Here is a 13,264-nt window from a genome sequence, read left to right as displayed (position 1 = left end):
GGAGATCCAACCAGTCCATTCTGAAGGAGATCAGCCCTGGGATTTCTTTGGAGGCAATGATGCTGAAGCTGAAACTCCAGTACTTTGGCCACCTCATGCAAAGAGTTGACTCATTGGAAAAGACTCTGATGCTGTGAGGGATTGGGGGCAGGAGGAGAAGGGGATGACAGAGGATGAGATGGCTGATGGCATCACCGACTCGATGGACATGAGTATGAGTAGACTCTGGGAGTTGGTCATGGACAGGAAGGCCTGGTGTGCTGCGACTCATTGGGTCACAAAGAGTCGGTCACTACTGAGTGACTAAACTGAACTGAACTGAAAGCCAAGGTAATTTAAGCCGCATAGAAAGAACTTCCTTGTGGCTCGGAATTACCATAGAATATGTCCCATCCTCAAGATGATTGCTACTTTCACCCACAGCCAGCTCTGTAGAGAAATTAGGTCTTAGCCAAATGGAATCAAATTTTGAGTGGTGAGTGGGAATTTAATATATTAGCTACATTTATTTATATTTCCATCTTTTGAAACTATGTTTTTCTTATTGTAGCTCTTCTATTAAATAATTTCTATGAAATTTAATTTTCTGATGCCATAGGCTCATAGATATGACATTTAAGTTTTTGAGGGTTTTTGCATTAAAGCATTTTTCTAGTTCTAATAATAAAATTAACATGGCAAGCAGGATCAACTGAAAAGATCAAGATCTCTGGTTATAATTTCATGACAATCTTAGCACACTATTTTCTGACTCCACTGATGAGATTGATGTAGAGTGAAATAAAAGCCTAAATTTGAGATCCGAGATACAGAAATTCTGAGATCTCAGTTCATCTTATTAATCCAATTACAGATCTCTGTTTAATGAATTTGAAAAGTAATTTGCTACTGACAAAAACAGGCTCTTGGAATGTGGACAGCATCAAAGAAAATTACTAACATTCCAAAGGACAAGATACAGATCAGTCTTGTGAAAAAATGCATATAAACCTCGTGCTAAGCACTCAAGCTAGTAGAGACACTGCTCAAAGCACTGAAGAGGTTTTGTGATCCTTTGTTATCTACGACAGAAATGTTCCACCACGGGTCACTGGATACCCAGCTTGCTAAGCAATGTTCCCTCTTGCCCGCTTCCCAACTCTGTTTCTCAGAAGTACCACATGGTAACCTATTTATTTCAAGAGAATTGAATTTGAGATCAGAAAAATCTCAAGGCCTGGTCATGTCATTTCCAGAGAGAAAGGACTCTTCTTACCCAGCATCCATCTTGGCCTTTAATCCTAGGCTTGAGTGGGAGTGTTCCGCCATCTTAGGAAGGCCACTAGTTCCACTGGTGAAGTAGATGGCAGCTGCTTCTTGGCTCCCAGTCTCCACAAAGCAATGGGTAGTAGATGCTTTCCTGACAACAGTGACACAGATTGTCACCTAATAAGATCTGCCCTGGACCCCAGATGTCTTGGTGACTCATGCCTTCCCATCTCCCCTCATACTGGAGAGGCAAGTCAGCTGACCCACTCTAGAAAGGAGGCTTATGAGTGGATAAGATTGTGAGACTTTGAGTCAGTCAGACTTGGGTTTGAACACCACTCAAGTTTGACACTTTGTTAACTATGTCACTCTAGATGATTTATTTAACTTCTCAGAGTCTCATTTTCCATATCTGAGATATAGGATCAATATAACACCCATCTCAGAGTTATTGAGAAATGGCAACTTGCTTTGAGAATTCAGTGAATGTTTATTTGCTTGTTGTTGGAGGCCACAGCATGATAGCAGGTGCATAGGAGATGCTCAATTAGTGTAAATTCTCCCAATCTTCCCTCTTCTATTCCCTAGAAGCATTTACTCCTCTTTGGAGTCTCTCAAAACTGCTGTTATGTTGTCTATTTCCCTGACAGTTATATTAAAGACTATAACATTAGAAAGAAAAAGCTTACACTCTCCCTAGGAATTTCCTAAGGTATTGTCTCTAGTGTAGAGATTTCAGATATATGAAAAGGAGACTCATTCTTCTGGCCAATCATGTTATAGACTGCTGGCGGCCTCACTTAGGGATGCAAAAGATGGGAAAGGAGTCTATAAACTCTGTGTATCAGCCATCTCCTGTGTTTTACCACATACCCTCTTAGCTTTGCCTCTTATTCGACACAGTCAAAAGCTCCAGGTGAGTTCCAACCAACTTGCTGCTGCTTCTACTGTGAGCCACAGTGAGGTGAGGCACTCTGTGCCTCTGGCCTTCATTCTCTGTCACCACCATGGCATGGGACTCTGAGCCTATCCTGCACGCATGTATGTGCAGCCCAGAGTGTGGGGTAAATAACATCTCTGGGCAGCCCTCTATGAATGGAGGTTAAGTGCTGATGGGTCAATGTTTGTCAGTCCTTTAGTAGACAATCCTGAGAGGCATTCTGTGTGTTCCTCAAAAGATCCCTGCAGGCCAAGGCCCACTTATGCTGTGCAGTGACTCAATAATACAGATAATAAACTCTGTATTAACTCTTACTTCTTTCCTGCTTAACTCTCCCACATCTTACCCACTGCTCCTTAGACTTCCCAAATAAAGAATCTGCACATAAGTGCAGGTTTCCATCTTTGGTAAAAGCTCAGGCTAAGACAGGTTGATGGGTTTCCCTGGTGCCTCAGTGGTAAAGAATCTACCTGCCAATGCAGGAGATGTGGGTTCTCCTGGGAAGATCCCCTGGAGAAGGAAATGGCAACCCACTCCTGTATTTTGCCTGGGAAATCCAATGGACAGAGGAACCTGATGGGCTATAGTCCATGGGGTCACAAAAGAACTGGACAAAACTTAGTGACTAAACAACAGGACACATAGATACTCACCACAGTAGTGTCCTGAAGTCCAGCCATCCATCCCGGCTTTTCTCAGACACCAGTAGTTTTGTTTTCAGAGAAGGGCACTCTGGTGCCACAGTGTCCACTATCTCAGCCACCTCATCCCCAGCCACAATGGCCCTGGCGTTAGACACCTGCAGCCTATAGAGAATGTCTTTGGCTTTCATCTGGATGGTCCCGGGCATGAAGACAAGGCCTGGAAAAAGTCAAATGGCTTAGAGAGAGAACTGGAAGGGATGGTTGATTTCTCCCCTAGAGAATTTTAATATGAACAGCCAGTGGGGAGAAGCTGGGTTAGGGCAGGTAGGGGTGGTGATAACCAATGGGGAGTATCAATAATAAAGGAACTGGGGACTAGAGACTGATTTAAACACAGATGTCCCTGGGGTTGTCAGAGCTGTAAGGAGTCTACTGAGACTGAGAGAAACCCAATTGCCTCATGTTACACCATTGGTAGTCTAAGGCCCCTAACCCCCACACACACACACACCGCCCTATAGAAGTTTGCTATATCCAAACAATCATATATAGTAACTAAAATATTAGAGCCTTAAAAGAACTTGGAATTGTCCATGCGATACCACGGCGCTCAAGGTCCTGATTATCTCAAGCATGGGACACTGAATTTTCTTTGGGAAGAGCACTCCTAGGCTTTTGTTTTCTATCTTGATGAGACTTTTATGACTTTGCTTTATTCTTCTGGATAATAATTAGACTGTTTCTCACCTTTCATAAAGCTGCTTTCACATGCTCTTCCTGGTTATCCGTTTCCACCTCTGGCTTACTCTTTCCCACTCTCAACACTTCAGGATCCACACTGCAGGCCTGTTACCACCTCAACTGTCCCTCCATCTCCCGCTCTGAGTTCTCCTTCCCTTCAGACCATTTCATATCTGCCAGTGTGTCAGTTTGCGTCACTTTTCTCTCATGGCCTGCTCACTCCTCCCATGGGCTGCCTGCTTCTAGAGCTGTGTTCAGATTCCTCTGATAACTCTTACTTTTTTTTTTTACCACAATCACATTTTCCTCCTTACTGATGAGAATGCTTGTTGTGTGTGAAGGCCAGGAAAGATAAGTTGTAAATGAAGGATACTGGTGTTTCTTGAGGCTCTTCCACTTCTCATCTCTTATATCTAAAAATTGATCATTCTTAAATTTCTGTCTGCATCTCAGATGTTATGCCCTTAAATCCCAGCTATTCACTTCTTATTCCTTCCTTTTTATCCTTATATTTAAAAAATTGAGATATAACTGACATACAAGAATTTGTCTATTTGAAGTATAGAGCTTAATGATTTGATATACCTATATACTATAAATGAATACCACAATAAATAAATAATAAATAATAAAAATGAATAATTAATAAATACTATCTTATGTCATCTATCGCTATACATGATTACACTTATTTTTTAAATTGTGATGAGAATGTTTAGAATCTACTCTCTACAATACATATTGTTAACTATAGTGATCGTGTTTTATATTATATACCTAGGACATGTTTATCTTATAACTAGAACTTCTCCCTGCTTCTTGAACATCACTTGGGTACCCCTAACTCAACAGCTCCCAACTTGAACTTGTCATCTTTCCCTGATACCCCATAGCTGCTTCTCACTGTGAAAAAGACCACTGCATCCACCCAGTTGCCTGAGTGACTCTGACTTCTCCATCTACACGACTTCTTCCTCTACCTTATGTCATTCATCAAAAAAATCTTGCGATCAGTTTTCTCAAATCCAACCACTTAACTCCATTTCTATCTCCCCATCCAAACTGAAATCGCTATCATTCTTTGTCTCCTATTTGAATTCCCCAACCCCATTCTTTCCCTCCTTCATCCCATTCTCCATGTACCATCCAGAGTCACCATCTATATTCAGAAAATAGTCATGTCATGCAATCAGTTTATGGTTTCCATTCCTCACTGCATAAGGACCCAGTACCCTTCCCTTGCCATGGCTTACGAGGTTCTGCCAATTTAGCACCTGTCCATCTCTCCAGACCCATTTGCCTTTACTTTCTTTTTGCTGCCTGGGCTGTAGGCACACAAGTCATCATTCCAGGTTCTTTCATAATTTTCAGGTTTCCCTCCCCTCATCTGTTCCCTCTGCTTGGAGCACTCCTCCTCTCTTCCTCCTTTCCTGGTCAAATCTTACTTGTCCTTCAGCTCTCAGACTAAATACTACTTCTATTAAGACCTCTGTAAACCTCTCAGATTAGTCTGTTTGGGTCTCCTGTTACAGCAAAGATCAGCAATTTTTTTCTACAAAAAGCCAAGCAAATATCAAATATCTTAGGCTTTATGTGCCAGAGGCTCTCTGTCCAAACTATGTTAGTCTGTTATTATAGTTCAAAAGCAATCACAGATAATATACAAACAGGGCATGACTGGGTTCTAACAAAACTTCTTATTTATTAAAAACAAGCTGTGGGCTGGATTTGCCCTATAGGTCATAGTTTGACAAACATTTTGTATAGGTTCTTATAGAACCTCATGCCACTTATCAAAACTGTGATTTAATAATTGTATATGCAATTAATAATTTAAAGCAGCTGTCTTTCTCCAGAGGCTTGTGAGTCCCATACATAGACTCTGTTTCGTTTACTCTGTATTAGCAACCTCTTAGCATAGTGCTTAGGGCATTGTTTGCTTAAATAAATGGAAGAAGAGTGATGTCTCTATATGACGAGGGACCACATGATAGGTGGAGGGGGCATCTTTTGGGAGGAATGATTGCAGTTTCTTTCACAAGGGAGATGGTGCTCAGCTCAGGTGGTCAATCACCAACCTGCTCGCATGCAGCCAAGGATCACCAGCCACCACTCAGGCACTCGGGACAGCACCACTGTCACACGGTCCCCACGCTGCAGACCACATGGCCCTGCGAAGACGTTGGCTGTTTGTTGACTGAGTTCACTCAGTTGGCTGAAGTTCCACATTACCTTGTCCCCATTGCCACTCACCCACCACAGGGCTGGGCCAGGGGGTCGCTTGCCAGCCTGAAGAAAGAGAAGGCCTCATGATTAAGGTGGGCTGGTACACAAGCATGTAAAATAAATTCCCATCTTGGAACTGCTGCAGTGGTGCTTAATAAGCTTTTTGATCCCAGGACTCCTATACACTTTTAAGAAGTATTACAATCCTAAAGAGCTTTATTTATAAGCGCCTTAATAATATCTCTCAATGTTTGTTAGAAATTAAACTGAGAAATTGCATACATGTGTGAATAGATCCATTATTGTTGTTGTTGCTGTTGCTCAGTCGCTAAGTCAAGTCCAACTCTTTGTGACCCCATGGACTGCAGCACGCCAGGCTTCCCTGTCCTTCACTATCTCCTGGAGTTTGCTCAAAGTCATGTCCAGAGTTGGTGATGCCATCCAACCATCTCATCCGCTGTCATCCCCTTCTCCCTCTGTCCTCAATCTTTCCCTGTATCAAGATCTTTTCCAGTGAACTGGCTCTTCGCATTCAGTGGCCAAAGTATTGGAGGTTCAGCTTTTAAATATAACGTAATAAGTCCATCATATATTAACACAAATAAGATATGTTTTGTTGAAGAAGTAAGTATACTTTCTAAAACAAACAAAATATAATGAAAAGAGTGGCATCATTTTACATTTTTGCAAATCTTTTTAGTATCTTCCTTAATAGAAGACATTTGGATTTCTTTATTTTTCTGTATTTACTTCATTGTAGCCTCTGGAAAATGACACAGTATTCTTATGAGAGAATGAGAATTAAAAAAGCAAATATTATCTTAGATTTATTTATCTATCTCTATGTATTTGTTTATTTTTTATTGTGGTAAAATATGCTGTGCTTAGTTGCTCAGTCATGTCCAACTCTTGCAACCTCATAGACTGTAGCCTGCCAGGCTCTTCTGTCCATGGGGATTCTCCAGGCAAGAATACTAGAGTGAGTTGCCATGTCCTTCTCTAGGGGATCTTCTTGACCCAGGAATCCAACCAGGGTCTTCTACATTGCAGGTGGATTCTTTACCAACTGAGCTACCAGGGAAGCCCATGGTAAAATATACATAACATAAAATTTACCATTTTAGCCATTTTTAAAGTACACAATTTGGTGGCATGCATTTATTATACTGCTGTGTAATCACAACCATCATTTGTCTCCAGAACTTTTTCATTGTCTAAAACTGAATCTGTGTATTCATTATACAAAGACTCCCCAGTCCCTCATTTCCCAAGTCCCCGGTAGCTACTATTCTACTTTTTGTCTCTGAATTTGATATCTCTGCTGCTGCTGCTGCTGTTAAGTCGCTTCAGTCGTGTCCAACTCTACGCGACCCCATAGACGGCAGCCCACCAGGCTCCCTCGTCCCTGGGATTCTCCAGGCAAGGACACTGGAGTGGCTTGCCATTTGATTGCTCTAAGTACCTCATATAAATGGAATGGCACAATATTTTTCCTTCTGTATCTGGCTTAGTTCACTTAATGTTCATGTATGGTGTATCATATGTCAAAATTTCATTCTTTTTAAAAAAATGTTGTGTAAATATGCCAATTTTATTTATCCACTAGTCCATTGATAGACATTGGATTGTTCCTACATTTTGGCTACTGTGAATACTACCACTACGAACATGGGTGTATAAATATCTCTTCAAAACTCTGCTTCTGATTCTTTGGGGTACATACACAACAATGGAAAAACTGGATTATACAGTAACTCTATTTTTAATTTTTTGAGGAAATATATTGTTTCCACAATGGCTGGACCATTTTACATTCCCACCAGTGTTGCACAAAAGTTTCAATTTGTCTTAGTTTTGTTTTGAATTGTTTTCATTTTACATATTCCCCTGGGAAAAGTCTCAGGAATCCTCAGGGTCTCCATATCATAGTTTGAAAGCACTAATGTCAAGCCAAAGAGAAAATTTGTTTGTAATTGTATTAGATATTTCAAAATTCCTCTTTATAAGGGTTGACTTTTTGCACTTTGATCAGTACCTGTGTCTATTTCCACATAGCTTTGTCAACAGAGTATGTTGACAAAATTTTTATATAACTAGTAGGTAAGATATATTATTTCAGTGAAGTTTTCTTTTGTGTAACTATTACTATGAGTGAGGTTGAGCATTTTTACTTATATTTAAGGGCCTTGTGAGTTCACTTTTCTGTGAACTGTTTTTATATATTTGCCCATATCTATTTTTGATTGCATCTTTTTATTCTTGATTTCTAGGAGCTCTTTTTGCATTAGAGCTATTAACTCTTGGCTCTTTTATGAATTGCATATCTTTACTCTGATTGTCATTATTTTAAAATTTTGCTGACAGTGTGTTTTTCAATGGAAATTTGTTGTTTTTGAAATGCACATATATTTAGTAAATTACTTACTTTATGAATTCAAGATTTTTAGTCATGGTAGTAAAGACCTCTTTCATTATTCTAAAGAAGTATAACTTCAAAAGAAAAGCCAGAAATCTAAATTTTTATCTGAAAAATTTCAACTTTAAAATGCCTACCAATTTTTTGTTTTGTTTTGTTTTGTTTAGAGAGCCCTGCACCATGGACCATGTTTAAGCCTAGAGGCCTGGCATTTGCCATTTCTGTACTACAGTTATGTCATGGTGTTGAGACATCACAACATCACAACTATGATTCCCTTTGATCATCATTCTTTTAAGCCCATGCTAACAGAACCGTCTCTTCTGCTACCCTAGCCAGGATGAATCCTTTCATCTTCCATAAAGGTACACTGAACTCAGGTAGAGTCAATCACAGTGTCAGCAATGAATGGAGCAGAATTCTGGAAGTCCAGGCTAGGAAAGAAAATTTAGGAATTTTCGCATTACTCTCTTCTCTGATGTCTCATGTTGGAATCCTTTTGACACTCCCAGCCTAAAAATCATTCTACTTGTGTATGCCTAATGACAAGGACACATAGCTTTCTGAGAAGACCCACTCAGTCTTTGGTTGATGCTGATTTAACAAGAGAATGCTGATTTTTCTTTTATTACATACAAATTTACTTCCTCTATAACTCCAACTCGCTAGTCCTTGTTTCACCCTGGGAGGTCACAAGAGAGAACGTGGAGTATGTTTAGGTCGGCTGTGTGTTCAAGCTGCCTGAGGTGTGGTGGTTCCCAGATTGCTCCACCATGCATCAGTTTCCTAAACCTTTCTTTCTGTCAAGCTCATGTTCTCTTGTTCCTACCCTATGCACCTTAATGGAAGATGGACATCTTGTTCACAGGTCATTATAGTGCCTGACACATAATAAGTACTCAACAAACACTTATTGAACGAATGGATGGACTAGTGAACTCAGCCAAATTTTCCAACTGTGTGCTTCTTTTCCACCCCATTACCTTCTCCATGCCAGCCCAGTGATCTATCACATCAGTAGCAAAGTTAAATTTGGCTGGAACTTCCTGGTGTCCCCACTGCAGGGATGCCAGTTGCCTAGTATGAATGCGGATAGTGTGATTGGACATCTGAGACCTCCATAGGATGCAAAGTGCCTGGAGTTGCCGCCGCCAATACATGTTCAAACCTATGAAGGAAGGAAAAGACAGAGGTGAGTCTTTCTGTACTGTCAGCAGTTGTTTAAGGAGCCCCATTCCAACCTTACAGGGTTCTTCCAGAAATTAATTTGCTGTGATTATGAGTGAACCAGAAGTCAGCATCTATCTCAGTCACCTTCTGATGTACCATTCTCTGAAAACACAGCACCTGCTTTAAATCCTATTTTTCCAGCACCTCTGACAATTTTGTGAACACCCAATTCCACATAATAAATCCTTTTGTGCTTAAGACACAGCGGTGTGATAGATTGGTTTGTTATTACCAGCAACTCCGTGTGCATTCTGGAGAAGAGTGTGTATGCACCTCTCTTGACTTTGGCTTGTCCATAGGATATGCTTTGGAGAATGAGATATGAGTGGATGTGCTTGTGTACTTGGTCAGAGATTCTTGCATTTATGCCCTCTGCCATGAAAATGGCTTCCCTGGTGGCTCAGATGGTAAAGAATCCTCCTGCCAATGCCATGAGAACAGCATATCCCAAGTGAGCCTACCTCCAGCCTGGGTCCCAGAACGCATGTGGACTTGAGCTGAGCCTAGTATAGCCACAGATAATTTCCAGACTCACAGGAAAATATTTTTGGATATGAGCATCTGAGATGTTCAGGATGATTGCTATCATGGCAAAAACTGACTAATACAAGCAGCATTTGTTTTCTTTAACTGATACTTGACTGAGATATCTTGAGTACTGCGTATTCAGTACACAGGACCTAACAGAATCACTTTAGAAATTATAACTGTTGTGATTTTCATTTCTGTCTCTGCATTGGCTCTAGGAAAAGTAGTTCAAAAGCTACTGGTCTCTGATTTCCAACATGCACACCTTGATGAGGGCTGCAGAATTTAAGTGTAATGACCTTTGATGCAAGGAATCTAGCCAGTAGTTCCTCCAGCTGGTCAGATTCCCACTTCCTGTTGTTTGGGCAGTAGCAGTCAGAATGCTTAAGGTCTCTTAAAGACCTTCCTCTCTTATTTTCTAAAAGAACAAAAAGTGAAGATTTCCTTACCAGCTCCTAGGCAGGAAATTTTTTTGCCTTTCTACCTGCTGATTCCTCTCTCTTTCCATACCTGGCTCATTCTCATTCTTCAGGCCTCACGTCCTCTTAGAGGCCTCCTTCCCTGACTACCACCCAATTTCCATCCCATTTTGACCACCCTTCTCCCAGCCACCCAAGTCCTTCCCTTTTGCTGTGCTAAACGCTCCCTTTTCTTTGCCCACTGCTGCCTCCTCACTAAGACCTGGCAGACCTTTCTTGGTCCCTAGAAATTGCAGACTACTTTTCCTGGTGGATTGTCATTCTGCTCACCAGTCGTGACTTCTAAAGATTGGATAGCGCCATCATGGAGCATGACTCCATCTATTCATTCCTCACAACCTGCTTACCTGCCAAGTCCTTTCAAGGAAGTCTCTCTGGAGATCTCTTGGTCTACTCCCTCCTGAACAGGCAGCACCAGAAACCCTGTCTCCTTGGAGGATGGCACAGCTAATCAGGCAGATAGCTCAAGAATCCCTACAACCTTCAAAGAGGGCACAGCTAATCATTAACTGAGGCTAACTCGAGATAACACCAGTCCTCCTAGTTATGTTTATGGATTTCACAGTCTTACAGCCTTGGAGCCAGCCAGGAACTAGTCTTTCAATCCAGGAGATCAAAGGGAGATTTATGCACAAGACTGACAGCAGGTTCATGCTCCAACATGAACAGGAACTCCTGACAGGAAGGCAGGAACAGAACTCACACAGAGTTGATGTACATCCTGTCCTCTCATTTCCTTTAGCCCTTTCCTTCACCTGATTTTCCTCTTATTCTTGGTCCCTATTAGTGATTCCTCTTCATCTCCTCTATTCACACTTGGTGCATGATTCTATCCACTATCATAGCTTGAAACCCAATTGCCTTGCTGATGACCATTCATGTGTCTCCAGCCTAGATCTCTCTCCTGCACACTAATCAGCTTGACCTCTCTCCTCAGATGTCTAACAGGCCTGCCAAACATGCTTTGTTCAGAGCTGAGCACCTCATCTTCTCTGTCTCAGTGAAGTATCCCTCTCTGCCTGCCACCTTGTACATCTCAGTGAATGTTAGTGCTTATGCAGCTGTGTTTGAGTCAGAGGGTCAGAAAAACAAAGACCTTTCCAGATCATTGAGTAGATAATATAAAAACTCAGAATGGAACAGTAACTTGCTTAAAGCTCTGCAGAAAATCAGTCTCAGACACAGGTCTGGAACCCTAAACTCAAACACACTCAAGCTGCTGACTCACAGTGAATCCTCAGGGCCCGAGATTAGACCTCGAAAACAGGAGGCTCTGAGATGCTGAGACAGTCAGGAATACCCTCCAAAGGAAAAGTATCTCCAGCCACCTTGGCTTCTGTATCTTCTCAGATCTTCCCTGATGCCACAGAGCTTTCTCACCTGCTCCCCTGCATCCTATGCCCACTCAGTTATTTCTCCAAAGTGCTGGCTACCAGCCACCCATCTACTAAAAGAGCCCTACGACAGGCGGGGATGGGAGTTCCCTAAACACAGATATCTCTGTTGGAGGCTAACAGGCCAGGGGCAAGACTAGGGTGCCAGTTACCTTCCAATGCTGAGGGCACAAGTGACAGAGACCCAAATCAGGGGATAACTAGGGGAGCCAGAGGGGCTTAAATTCCTGCAAAGCCAGGGTATAGGGTCTGGGGAGCATTGTGTGCTGTGCTTAGTTGCTTAGTCATGTCCAACTCTTTACGACCTTACAGACTATAGCCCACCAGGCTCCCCTGTCCATAGGGATTCTCCAGGCAAGAATGTTGGAGTAAGTTGTTATGCCCTCTTCCAGGGGATCTTCCCAACATAGGGATCGAACCCTGATCTCCCACATTGAAGGCAGATTCTTTACTCTCCGAGACACCAGGGGGATGTTAAAGAAATCAAATAGAAGTAGTCTCGTTCAGGCTTCAGAGGCAAAACAGCAGAGCAGGCCTCTGACCTTGCTTCTGATGTATCTGGCCACGGCCCTGACTACTGCTGTGGGTGTCAGCCATACCTGCTGTGAGTGTCAGAAGAGAGGCACAATAGAGAGATAGGAAGTGGATCATGCAATTTGTTAAGTTCCTGGTGGAGGTCTGGACAACCATTCCCTGGATTTAGCAACATTCCAAGATTTACAGACCAAAACAAACAGCATTAACATGACACTAGAGCTGCAATTTGCTCACAGATTGATGATGATACCAGTTTGCATCCTGGGATTATATATGGGAAACCAGAACTACAATCTTTGAGATCTCACCCAGGGAGCAGACACGCTGCCTGGGACCTTTGCTCAACAGGGATTCCAGATGTGTTGTGACATGGGGTTTCCCAGTGCTGTTTGAGTCTGAATGTTGGCAAAACCCAATTTGCTGATATGTCCTCTGCTGTTTCTGTTTCTCTTTTCTTTTAATGCTAGTAATATTGAAAGTAAGCTAAATAAGTCTCTAATAAATATTGGTTTTATTTATTTGTCTATAACAAATGGCTTATTTTGTTACCAAATTCTTTGAACCTGAGATAATTGTGAAAACTTTTAGCAAAACAGGGAGAGAAGAGGAGATATACCTTGAGAGGATACCCAAAGCAATTTGCTTTTCTCTGGGAAAGCCTAGAAATAATTCACGTAGAAAAACCTGGTAATATAGAGAAGCAACTGTGTCCTGGGAAGAGATACCCTTTCTGGAAACATTCATAGAATTGCACCACCTAGCCCTCAACCCCAGTCCTGAAAGTGTCAACCCTTTCTTAAATACACTGCAAAAATTATTTCTGAATGTCTCAGCATCACAGTCATGAGACTCAGTTCTCTTCCAGGAATTCTCCTCATTGT

General features: G+C 41.8%; 1 protein-coding gene across 2 annotated transcripts in view; it reads right to left on the bottom strand.

Annotated features, from left to right (window-relative positions):
* The window catches only part of ACSM2B (acyl-CoA synthetase medium chain family member 2B), a 50,789-nt gene extending 39,884 nt beyond the window's left edge, over window positions 1–10,905 (bottom strand). For both annotated transcript variants that reach the window (XM_012104196.4, XM_042240485.2), the window contains exons 1-5: window positions 10,800–10,905; window positions 9,199–9,383; window positions 5,652–5,862; window positions 2,842–3,049; window positions 1,256–1,399 (exon numbers count right to left, since the gene is read on the bottom strand). In XM_012104196.4, the coding sequence (XP_011959586.2) occupies window positions 1,256–1,399; window positions 2,842–3,049; window positions 5,652–5,862; window positions 9,199–9,375 (740 nt within the window). In that variant the 5' untranslated portion in view covers window positions 9,376–9,383; window positions 10,800–10,905. The remainder of the gene's footprint in view (window positions 1–1,255; window positions 1,400–2,841; window positions 3,050–5,651; window positions 5,863–9,198; window positions 9,384–10,799) is intronic.
* Between the last annotated feature and the right edge of the window lie 2,359 nt (window positions 10,906–13,264).

This window comes from Ovis aries, chromosome 24, assembly GCF_016772045.2.
Source record: "Ovis aries strain OAR_USU_Benz2616 breed Rambouillet chromosome 24, ARS-UI_Ramb_v3.0, whole genome shotgun sequence".
Classification (NCBI taxonomy): domain Eukaryota; kingdom Metazoa; phylum Chordata; class Mammalia; order Artiodactyla; family Bovidae; genus Ovis; species Ovis aries.
This window is presented reverse-complemented; position numbering and strand designations above follow the sequence as displayed.